Below are 11,724 nucleotides of genomic sequence, written 5' to 3' on the forward strand. Positions count from 1 at the left end.
GTATCCTTGCTCTGGAATGTGTTACTGAATATGTTAAAGCTGTAATGAAACGCTTCTTCTAATCATGTGGTTATTAAATTTTTAAAAATTTAAGAAAAAAGAATTAGTCCATATAAATCACTTCACTTAGGACCTGGTTGCTTATATGAATACCTAATAAGCATAATTACTAAGATAGAAATTAACAGTTCAATAAAAGAGTAAATCAGCAACTGAAGAGTAGTGAGAATCCTCTGTTCTTAGCTCCTTGGATGGAATTCTTAGACCCTTGCATACTTTTTCTCTGAAATAAGTAGAATTTAACATCTAATCCATGAAAATGTTCTGTTCACAAGGAGAGGCATTTCTGGGGAGGAGGAAGATGATGAACCTGATTGTGCTGATAGTGAGCAGTACTGGCCAGCTGGACAAGAACCTGCCCTTGTTCCCGACTCTGACCCTTGGGAGTATACTGGCTCAGGCACAGTGGAGCCTCCTATTCCAGAATTTACAGTCTCACCATTTGCAGTGCAAAAGCTTTCCAGGTAGTTACTTTTATTTGTTATGGGAGCCAGGGGAAGAATTCAAGGCAACCAAGTCATATCATAAACCCAGTTACCCTTCCTTGAGGGTTGTCCTGTTATGAGAGTTCCAGCAGAGCCTGAAATGCCTATTATTCTGTCTTTTAAGATGGCGGGATCAGCATCATCAGATACAGTTTTTCAAAACACAGACCATGGCTGTATATAGTTATAACTTCATATGTGTGTATTTAAGTGAATTTTACTTCAATGGTGTGATAAGACTTTTTATGCAGCATTTTTGTCACATTTTGCCATTGGCAGGTATGGTTTCGACACTGAACGCTGTCAGTTGGCCTTGAGGATTTGTGATGGGGATTTGGGGGCAGCACTAGAGCATCTTCTCCGCCAGTGTTTTTCAGAGGCATTTGGAGAGAGGATGAGGATGTCCGAGGCAGCTGGCCGGATAAGCTTACCTGAGTGTGTAGAACAGAGACAGGAAGAGGCGCTTGCTCTCAAGTCCATCTGTGGAGAAAAATTTATAGAAAGAATTCAGAACAGAGTCTGGACCATTGGATTGGAATTGGAGTACTTGACAAATAAATTCTGCAAATCCAAGCAAAAGGAAAGTACCAAAACTGTACAGGACACTTCACCTGAAACCTGCAAATTTTACCTCAAAGGAAATTGTAAATTTGGATCGAGATGTAAATTCAAACATGAAGTGCCCCCAAATCAAATTGTTGGAAGAGCAGAAAGAATTGTAGATGAATCTCATCTGAATGTTGATGATGATGCATCTTTTTTATATGAGCTTGAAATTCGATTTTCCAAAGACCACAAATACCCCTATCAAGCTCCTCTTGTGGCATTTTATTCCACCAATGAGAATCTACCTCTGGCTTGTCGTTTACATATTTCTGAGTTCCTTTATGGCAAAGCCTTGACATTTGCAAAAACTTCAGAACCTGTTGTTTATTCTTTGATAACCCTTTTAGAGGAAGAGTCGGAAATTGTCAAGTTACTCTCAAACACCCATCACAAGTACAGCGTCCCTCCTGTGAGCTGCCTTCCAGGCCCCTCTGGCACGAGGCTGAGTAATCCTGCCTGCCGCAAACCAGGGATTCCAAATAATGCTTTTTTTCATAATCAAATTCCAGAAGGTAGGTAAAGTGTTGATCTTAGGAACAGGAGGGGATCAGATGTTCAGAATGAGGATTCTTAAAAACTTAGGAGGCTGGACTAGTATTTCCCAGTTATCTGGAGCAAGTCTTTCAGTCCCATGAACCAAAAAGACAAGAATCCCTGAACGGCCAGTGTGCCTGCCTTCATTCTGAATCCCAGCTTTGTCACTGTGGTTGAGCTCATGAAACTGAAAGTCTGGGTGATGTATAAGCTTATTTTAACTATAGAATCTGAGGTCAGAGAGGCCTTAAAGCACTTTCTCAAAGACTCCATTTAATATGGTTTCATAGGTTTGCTTCTTTTATATATTATCCACTCCCTCCTGTTTTTAGTATTCTAGGCCAGCAAAATTGATCAAAATAGGGCTGTCTTTAGGAATCTTTAAATAGAATGCACTGTCAGCTTCTGGCTTTTTCCGGATTCAAATTTGCCATACAGATTCTCACACCACAAACAAACTCCTCCTCAACTTTCACCAAAGAACTTATTCTTGTTTATTGTTATTTTTCTTTCAGGGAGAATGAAACTTGTTTTTTCCTAAGAGTTTCCTGGAAATACAGCTAACGGCAGAGTTTGCCTAGCGTGCATGAAGTCCTGGGTTTAACTTCCAGCAGTGCAGTGCAGGGTCGGGGTATAGGGAAGTGTGGGGGTGGAAACGACAGAAAGTTTCCTGGTAAATGTCAGTAAGCAGAGAGCAGTGAGCCTGAGATTTGGGTGTTGGGCAGCTCGCTAGTGCACTTGCTAGCCCCTGACTCACCCCTGAATATCAGCACAGCAGCATCTAGTACATGCTATTCACATGTGGCTCTTGGGAAATGGCAAATTATATGTCATGAATGTGTATGGGGCGGGGTGTATGTGTGTGGTGGGCAGGTACTTTATTCTGAGTTATACCCCTACACTGACTTTTTAAATAACAGCTTTACTGAGATGTATGCTATAAAATTTACCACTATAAAGGTTATAATCCAGTGGTTTTTATTACATAAGAGTTGTACAGTCATGACCACTATCTAATTATAGAATATTGTCCTCTGCCCCCAAAATAAACCCTGTACCCATTAGCAATCCCCTATTCTCAGTCCCTGACAACCACTATTTTGTAGTCTATGTTTACAAATTTGTTTTATACATTTCATTGAATTGAAATATGTATGTGACTTTTGGAGGCTTGGTTCTTAACGGTTTCAAAGTTCATGCGTGTCATAGTATGTATTAGTCCATTCATGTCTTAGTATGTATTCATTCCTTTTGTTGAGTAATTTGCCATTGCATAGCTATACCACATTCTGTTGACCCTTCTATCATTTGCTAGCTATTTGGTTGTTTTATATCATTGATTTTGGGGACACTTGGGAGTAGCTGAGACAGTGTTAATTCCTTGGATGTTAATGCTTTGTCTTTAATTTTATTTATTTAAATTCAAATAAAGCTTATTTGAAGAAGCATTTTAAGAGTAGAAGTAGGATAGAAATGAATGACCTGCTTTATGCAAGTTTCAGGGTTTTTTCTCCATCTTGGGATTTTTGTGGCTGTCACTGTTAGTGACTTTCTCATTTTGCTGAAGAAAGGGTAAGTTGAAAATGTTTCTTTCTGCTCCCTTCAAGTTGAAAACTTATCAGAACCTGAGGAAGATGCAGATGAGGATGAAGGTCCTACACCAGTTATAGTGGAGAATGAGAGCCATGTGAACCTCAAGAAAAAGATTTACAAAAGATATGACTGGCAGGCAAAGTCAGCACATGCTGAAAACAGTAAGATCTGCAAGCAGTTCCGAATAAAACAGGTATGGTATAGCCAGGGCTAACATCACCCCCTGCTGTCTGGATGAAGGATTCGGTGTTCAGAGGCTTTGACTGCCCTCCCTCTCAGCTTTTTGGTTCTCTCTGAAAGGTTAAAATTGCTTCTCCTCTCTTTTCCCTCCCTTCTTTTTTTCCTTCCTTCCTTCCTTCCTTCCTTCCTTCCTTCCTTTTTTCTTTTCTTTTTTGTATGACTTTTGGGGAAAGGATCTTGCTCTATAGCCACAGGTATATACCATCACTCCCTGCCTGAGTTTGTAGACTTTTCTCCAATTTGCTGAGTGCAGCATTTGATAAGTGGTTTGGGGAAACTCCTCAACTGGGACATATCAAGTGCGTATGCATACCAGGTGTTCTCAGAGCTTTTTGCCTTTGTTATAATGATAGATAATTTAGTATTTGAAAGGCATCTTTTTTAAAATTTCATTTTATGTGTATATATGTGTACATGCATGTGAGTACACTCATTGGATCCTCTGGAACTGGAGTTACAGACGGTTGTTAGTCACCTTGGTGCTGGGATTCAAACCCAGGTCTTCTACAAGAACAGCCAGTGCTCTTAACCATCTCTCCAGCCCCTTTGAAAGGCATCTTAATACTGTGATTTACATTAGAAAATATGTGTCTAAGAGGAGAAGGAAGGACTCATACCCCCTTTCATAGGCTCAAGGGGTAAGTCATGTGCTTAAGGTCACATAGATAGCAAGTGGCAACATGGGTTCAAGCTATGTCTGTCTCAGAAGTCTGTGTTTTTACCTTGTTGACAAGATTATTTTAAAATAAACCATAAGAAAATTTTGAGGGCACAGTTATATATAATATAAGGCAAAGGTGAGTTATTTAATGAATCTGTGGATTAACTTAAATGATGTCTAAGGACCCTTCTAGTATTAAAGTTTGGTGATTCTTATTTTTTAGTGTAGTATTATCAAGTATATACTGTAATACCAAGATATCATCAAAATGTATAAAATCATACCATGAAGATGATAGGGACCAAAAAATTATGTACTCAATTTGATTAGCATGACATATGTATGGTTAAATTATATACAGGAACTTGGACATTAGTATAAATTAGATTGTTCAAAAGTACAGCCATACATATTTTAAAATTTTTTATTTTTAATTTACATATAACTTCATATTTACATGCAAGTATAACACTTTAATGTGTATGTGATACAATTAGTCCTTGGCATATCTGTCATCTTAGACATTTATCAATTCTATCAATTTTTTTAAAAAACCCTTTCTCCTAGTTATTTTGATATATGCAAAAAATTTTTTTGCAACAGAGTCGCTAACCTAAGCTGGCGTGGTACCTGCTATGTAGCAGAGAATGCACTTGAACAAACCTGCTCCTCTTGCCTCAGTTTCCTGAGTGCTGGGATTACAGGCATGTGCCACCACCATGAGTACTCTACCATGCTATAGAACTTTAGAAGTTATTCTTCCTGTCCAACTTCAGCCCTGTGCCACTGACCATCAGCATTCCATCTCCTCTTCCCCCATAATTTTTTTTTTTTTTTTTTTTTTTTTTTTTTTTTTTTTTTTTAATTCCCTGGAGCCTCAGTTGTCCTGGAACTATGTGGACCAGGCTGGCCTTGAACTCACAGAAATTCGCCTGCCTCTGCCCCCCGAGTGCTGGGATTAAAGACATGCGCCACCACGCCCAGCTTCCCCCAACATACTTGCAGTGTTTATAGAGTACTGGCCATTAATTGTGAAACTGATTTACATAGTTATGGTGCATGGCCAGAAAGAACCCTTTGGCAAGTGCTCTTATTATGGGGAAAATATGATGTGGTTTAGAGCTTAGTTATCTGCTATAGTAGCTCCTAACCAGCTTTCGTATTTACATTTGACTCATTAAAATAAGTTGAGTTCCTCAGAAGCAGTTTTCATATTTCAAGGATGCCTAGTAGCTAAATGTGACCAGAAGTTTCCATATTGGACAGGGCACATATGGATCGTTACTTTTTATTGAAGTGTTGATATAAAGATTTTTATTTTATTTTATTTTATTTTTGGTCTTTTGAGACAAGGTCTCCCTGTAGTTCCAGATGGCCTGGAACTCATTATATAGACCAGGCTGGCCTTGAACTCACAGAGATCCTCCTGCCTCTGCCTGTCAGTGAATGCTGGGATTAAACGCATGCCTGGCGTCCCAAGAAGAATCTGTATATCAGCTGAACATGGTAGCTAGTGCACATCTTTAATCCCAGCACTCGCTTGGGAGGCAGAAGCAGGCAGAGCTCTGTGACATCGAGGTCAGCCTGGTCTACATAGTGAGTGCTAGGTCAACTGGGGCTACAGGGAGATTCTTCTTGGGAAGAACTGGGTAGATACTAAGTAAGAGGGGTTTATTTCGCTTATAAGATCTTTCAGTTTATTTAGTTACAGAAACATTGTAGGATTCCACAGCTCACTGTGTGGATTCAGGAGCCAGACCTCTGACTATAAAGTCATCTGCATCCAATCCTGACAAATCTCACCTATTGGGAGAGCAAATTGCTAAGGAAAGAGCAGAAAGGATGTATCTTACTATGGAATTCTGAATTCTGAGTTTTGTGAAAGATAACTAAAAGTAACTCAACTGCTGCCTTATCCTTGATTTTATTAGGCTTCCAGACAGTTCCACTCAATTCTGCAAGAAAGACAATCATTACCTGCTTGGGAAGAAAGAGAAAACATTCTTAAATTGTTGAGCAAGCACCAAGTGGTTGTCATAAGTGGTATGACTGGGTAAGAAAATAATTTACTTCAAATATATACAGATAGGACAGGCACATTGGTTACCACAACCAGTTCTGCTTTAAAAAAGCCTGTAGCAGAGCCAGGCATGGTGGCACTCACCTTTAATACTAGCACTTGGGAGGCAGAGGCGGGCAGATCTGTGTGAGTTCACAGCCAGCCTGATGTACATAGTTCCAGACCAACTGGGGCTACAGGGAGCCCCTGTCTCTGTCTCAAAAAAAAAAAAAAAAAAAAAAGCCGATAGCTGGTGATGTTTGTATGTTTTTATCTGAATATTAAGTGACGACCCGTGTAAGTGCTTGTGCCCCTTCTGTAGCCTCAGAGCCAAATTTTAAAAAGTTTAAGGAAAGCTCAGAAATTCGTCTAGGAACTTGTAGATGTGTACCTCTGCCTCGGAACTTTTTAAAAAAGGTTTATTTCGACTGCATGTGGTGATGTATGCCTTTAATCATTGCACTCAGGACACAGAGGCAGGCAGCTCTCTGTGAGAGCAAGGCTAACCTAGACTGTAATAACAAGTTCCAGGCCAGCTGGGGCTACAGGGAGACCTTGTCTCAAAAAAACAACCAAATTAAGTAATTAATTAAAAATAAAAAGATTTATTTATATGTTTGCTCCTGTGTGAATTTATGTGCACCATGTGTATGCAATGCCCACAGTGGCCAGATCCCCTGGAACTGAAGTTAAGGTTGTGAGCCAGCTCTTCAGCCCCCTTTGAGACTCTCTTCAGACTAGCCTTGAACTTAAAGAGATCTGTCCGCCTCTGCCTCTGGAGTGCTAGGATTAAAGGTGTGCACCACCACACCAGGCTAGCTTTTAAGAAGGCACATTTTTTTAATTGAAAGGATAGTTCTATTATAGAGCAGACATCTTGAAAGCTGTTTATCTTCCAAATGTATTTTAATTTCTTTAACTAACACTTCTTTCTTTTTCTCGTGTTTCATGTTCTCCATGATAAGCAATCCTGCTTAGCAGGGGCCAACTGGCAGGCGTACTTTAGTTCTCTATTCAGGAGTACACAATGAATAATGACATTTTTGCTCAGGCTTACTATGATGGTACTGATTTTGTATCTTCTAAGTTTCTTACAGGTTTTAGTTTCAGTTCATTTATAGCCAAATCAATCCACATCAAATGGAAATATAGAAAATAAATGAGGGGAGGAGGGGGAGAGGAGGGAAGGAGAGAGGAAGGAGGAAGGGAGGGAGGGAATGAGTATAGAGACAGGATCAGAGATAGTTGTCTATATACTTGTCCAGAGGCCACAGGGGGACACCAGATGTCTTGCCCTGTCACTCTTCACCTTTTCCCTTGAGAGAAGGTCTCTTTCTGAACCTAGAGCTAGGCTGAAGGCCAGTAAGTCCCTGTGATCCTCTGTCTCTGCCCCCCCACAGCACTGTTAACAGTACCTTGTACAGCCATGCCCAGCTCTTTGCACAGGTGCTAGGGATTTAAACTCAGGCACTCATGCTTATACAGCAAGCGCTTTTACCCACTGAGCCATCTCCCCAAACCCCTAAAATACTTGAATCATAAACTAACACTCTTGTCATTAGGATTCATATGTAGAGTTCACATTGCTAAAGATATTTGCAGATCTTAATCTTGAGTCTTTACAGTAGTCCCTACTTTGTAAGTTATAATAAACTTTCACTCGATTGCCCTGTTAGTCTGAGTGCAAATCCCTGGCACTTATTAGGCTGGGGTACTGAGTCAGTGGGCAGTTTTAGAAGGTAGTGGAAGCTGAGCAGCCTGTACTCTAACTAGCTTTAGCGTCCCTCATTGTCTGTGATTGCTTTGTTAACTAGCCCTTGAAAACTTCATTTTAGGACTCCTTTGTTTTGACATACAGATGTGGGAAAACCACACAGATTCCACAGTTTATTTTGGATGATTCTCTGAACGGGCCACCCCAGAAGGTGGCAAACATCATTTGTACTCAACCCCGACGAATCTCTGCAATCTCTGTTGCTGAACGTGTTGCTAAAGAAAGAGCAGAGAGGGTGGGTCTGACTGTGGGGTACCAGATCCGGCTGGAAAGTGTCAAGGTGTGTATCCTTTGCTTATTTCCTAGGAATAGGAACAATTTGGGGGACCTGGAGATTCATAGGCATTGGGGGATATATACTTACGGTTTATTTTATTAACGACCACCTTTGGTAGGACTGAAGTCCCTTTAGAAATATTTTGGTATAAGAACTCTTATGTGTTTGGGCTGGAGAGATGACTCTCCACTGGCTGCTCTTGCAGGAGACCTGGGTTCAAATCCCAGCACCTATGCAATGGCTAACAACCATCTGTAACTGCAGATGACCAACTTGGGCACTGTACGATACTGGTGCACTTACATACATACAGGCAATGCACTCATACACAAACATAAAAATAATAAAGTTTTAAAAAAGAACTCTTATGTGTTTGCACCAAATTTGCTTTCTATAGGCTTTTTGTACTTTATCAATAGATATGATCTTGCTATTAAACCTGAGGCAAATATACAATTGATTTAATCACCCACTTTGTTTTTTGTTTTTTGTTTGTTTATTTGAGAAGTGTACAGCACTGGCTGGCCTGGAACTCACTATATCGACCAGGCGTGCCTCAAACTCACACAGATCCGCCTGCCTCTACCTCCTGAGTGCAGGGATTAAAGGTATGTGCCACCACACCTAGCTATTTGAGTGCTTGAGTGCTTTTATGAGGCTCTTAAACTTAAAAATTTTAATGTAAAGTAGAAGAGGTTTTATTATTGACCTTAGCAAGAAGCTATATAGTTGTTATTATCTCATATTAAATGGACCTGATGGTATTTGCAATAGTCTCTACCCATACCTATTCAGTTTGGTTTTCCAATAATTGTTTTTTCAAAAATCTCATTAATGCCCATGTTACCCTTTTATGTGTAAGTCCTCAGCCACCAGACTGTTATACTGCACCACAGGCGTAGTCCTGAGAAGGCTAGAAGGAGATGCAACTTTACAAGGAGTCACCCACATCATTGTGGACGAAGTTCATGAAAGGACAGAAGAAAGGTAAAAGGAAAGTTTTCCCAGCGATCACCCTCTCCTGTAAAATGAAGGCATGGCTGAAGGAAGGTGACTGTGCTTCCTGTTGAGTTGGTAATGATAATTTACTATAAAGAAGGCAGGCTAAGCTAGTAGAGAGGAGTTCCTTTCCTTTCTTTTTGGTCTTTTTGAGACAAGGTCTCCCTACATGTAGCCCCAGCTGGCCTGGCACTCACTATGTAGACCAGGCTGGTCTCCATCTCACAGAGATTCACCTGCCTCTGCCTCCAAGTGTTGGGACTAGAGGCATATGCCACCACACTGGAGTTGCTTTCTTGATCTCCAAGGCCTATAACGCTCACAGTGATAAGAGCACATGTTCACACTAGGAGAGCCATCCTATTGATTAGAAGGGATACTTGACACTCTCCTGGACAAGTTGTCCTCTGACTTACACACACACACACATACACACACACACACACACACACACACACACACTACAAATGTAAAACATGGAGCTGGAGAGATGGCTCAGTGGCTAAGAGCAGTTAGTTATGGTCCTTCTCCAAAGGACCATAGTTTGGTTCTCAGCACTCACATGGCAGCTAACAGCTGTCTGTAACTTCAGTTTTAGGGAAATTCGACATTTTCTTCTGGCATTTCTTCCGACAGGGTGGTACTGCACACACATGGTGCACTCACATATGTACAGGCAAAACATTCATACACATAAAAAATAAATTTTTAAAACGTTTTTGAATGTAAAAACATACAAACAAGTATAAAAAAACCTTTAAGAGCCAGGTGTGGTGGTGCATGCCTTTAATCCCAGCACTCAGGAGGCAGAGGCAGGCAGATTCTGTGAGTTCAAGGCCAGCCTGATCTACATAGTGAGTTAGTGAGTTCCAGGCCAGCTGGGGCTGCAGAGAGACCCTGTCTCAAAAAGACAAAGAAAAAAAAAAATAATAATGCCAGGACTGGAGAGATGGCTCAGCATTTAAGAGCATTAATTGCTCTTGCAGAGGACCCAGGTTCAATTCCCAGCACCCACGTGGCAGCTAACAACTGTCTGTAATTCCAGTTCCAGGGAATCCCATGCCTTCTGACCACCGAGGCCACTGCATGACACGGGTGCGCTTACACATATAGAGGCAATACACTCATACACATAAAATAATAATAAATAAATTTTTTTATATTTGAAGGCAGTAACAAATCTTCATTGACTATATGTGTATGCATTGATACCCAGATCATGCCCTAAAAACTGCAACATCCATAGGGAAGCCAAGAGTGATGGTGTACGAGTTTAACCCCAGCACTCAGAGGCAGAGGCAGGCAGATACCTATGTGTTCCAGGCCAGCTGGGGATACAAGTAGACCCTGTCTGAAAAAACGAAGCAAAAATCAGCAGAGAAAAAGATCCCAGGAGAAATGGTTGTTTCCAAAAAGTAGTTATTATAAATGCCTTGAAAAGAAAGGATCTAAAGTAAACTTAGTAGGCTGATAGAAGCTAAAATGCCTAACTACAAAACAAAGAAAAAAATGTGCAAAAGCAAACAAACTTGAAGACCCAGATAGTAAAATGTTTTTAAGAACTAAACAAAGAAAATAGATAACCAGCAGACTATTTGTTACTTTGTTAGAAATGCTTTTGTTTTCAGATGGGTTTTTGCCATATAAAAATGATGCATTTATTTTGTACGTTAATGAATATTCATTGAGCACTTAGTGTGCCCTGGGCATTGTTTCAGACACAGGTAGTGAATAAAAAACCTAAAATCCTTGTCCTTGAAAGTTTTTGTTCTAATCGTTGGAATAGCCCAACAGTAAGCAAAGTAGATGAGTATTTTATTAAGTGCCAAGAAGAAAAAGTAAACCTGGGGAAAGGCAATATGAAATGCATGGGGGGATGATGACAGCATTTGCTTGAAATTTCAAAAAGGGGCCATCCATATGGATGGCTGGTAGAAACCCATTCAGACAGAATACTGACATGCACAGGCCTGGAGCTGCTACATGCCTCAAGGACAGCAAGAACAGAATGCTAAGGCAGGGGCCAGTGGGAAATGAGGGTGGGGGTGCAGACCCTGTCATGGAGAGCCTTGATATTAAGGATTCATGAGAAATTGCTAAAGGATTTTGAGCAGAATGGCACACTCTGACGTTTGAACAGAGTTCGACTATGATGGTGATAGATTATAAGAAGATAAGGACGGGTGTAGGGAGACCAATTAGAGAATTGCTTAGAGCTGTGCTATTCTGCAGCATGCAGTTATTTCACAATTCACTGAGGGGTTTTTTTCTTTAATACTTTATTTATTATTTTTATTTTATGTGTATGAGCATATTGCCTGCATGTATGTGAGTGCACCGTGTCGTGCAATGCCACGGAGGTCAGAGGAGGGCTTCGGATTCCACTGGAACTGGAGTTAAGGACGGTTTGTAGCTGCCATGTGGGTGCTGGAAATT

At 40.5% G+C, this 11,724-nt stretch overlaps 1 protein-coding gene across 2 annotated transcripts in view; it reads left to right on the plus strand.

The window, feature by feature from the left end:
• The window catches only part of Dhx57 (DExH-box helicase 57), a 95,117-nt gene that overhangs the window by 11,337 nt on the left and 72,056 nt on the right, over positions 1-11,724 (plus strand). For both annotated transcript variants that reach the window (XM_008831516.3, XM_029562739.1), the window contains exons 4-9: positions 336-524; positions 825-1,663; positions 3,293-3,471; positions 6,111-6,232; positions 8,097-8,292; positions 9,152-9,276. In XM_008831516.3, the coding sequence (XP_008829738.1) occupies positions 336-524; positions 825-1,663; positions 3,293-3,471; positions 6,111-6,232; positions 8,097-8,292; positions 9,152-9,276 (1,650 nt within the window). The remainder of the gene's footprint in view (positions 1-335; positions 525-824; positions 1,664-3,292; positions 3,472-6,110; positions 6,233-8,096; positions 8,293-9,151; positions 9,277-11,724) is intronic.

This window comes from Nannospalax galili, unplaced genomic scaffold (assembly GCF_000622305.1).
Source record: "Nannospalax galili isolate Female #2095 unplaced genomic scaffold, S.galili_v1.0 scaffold1735, whole genome shotgun sequence".
Lineage (NCBI taxonomy): Eukaryota > Metazoa > Chordata > Mammalia > Rodentia > Spalacidae > Nannospalax > Nannospalax galili.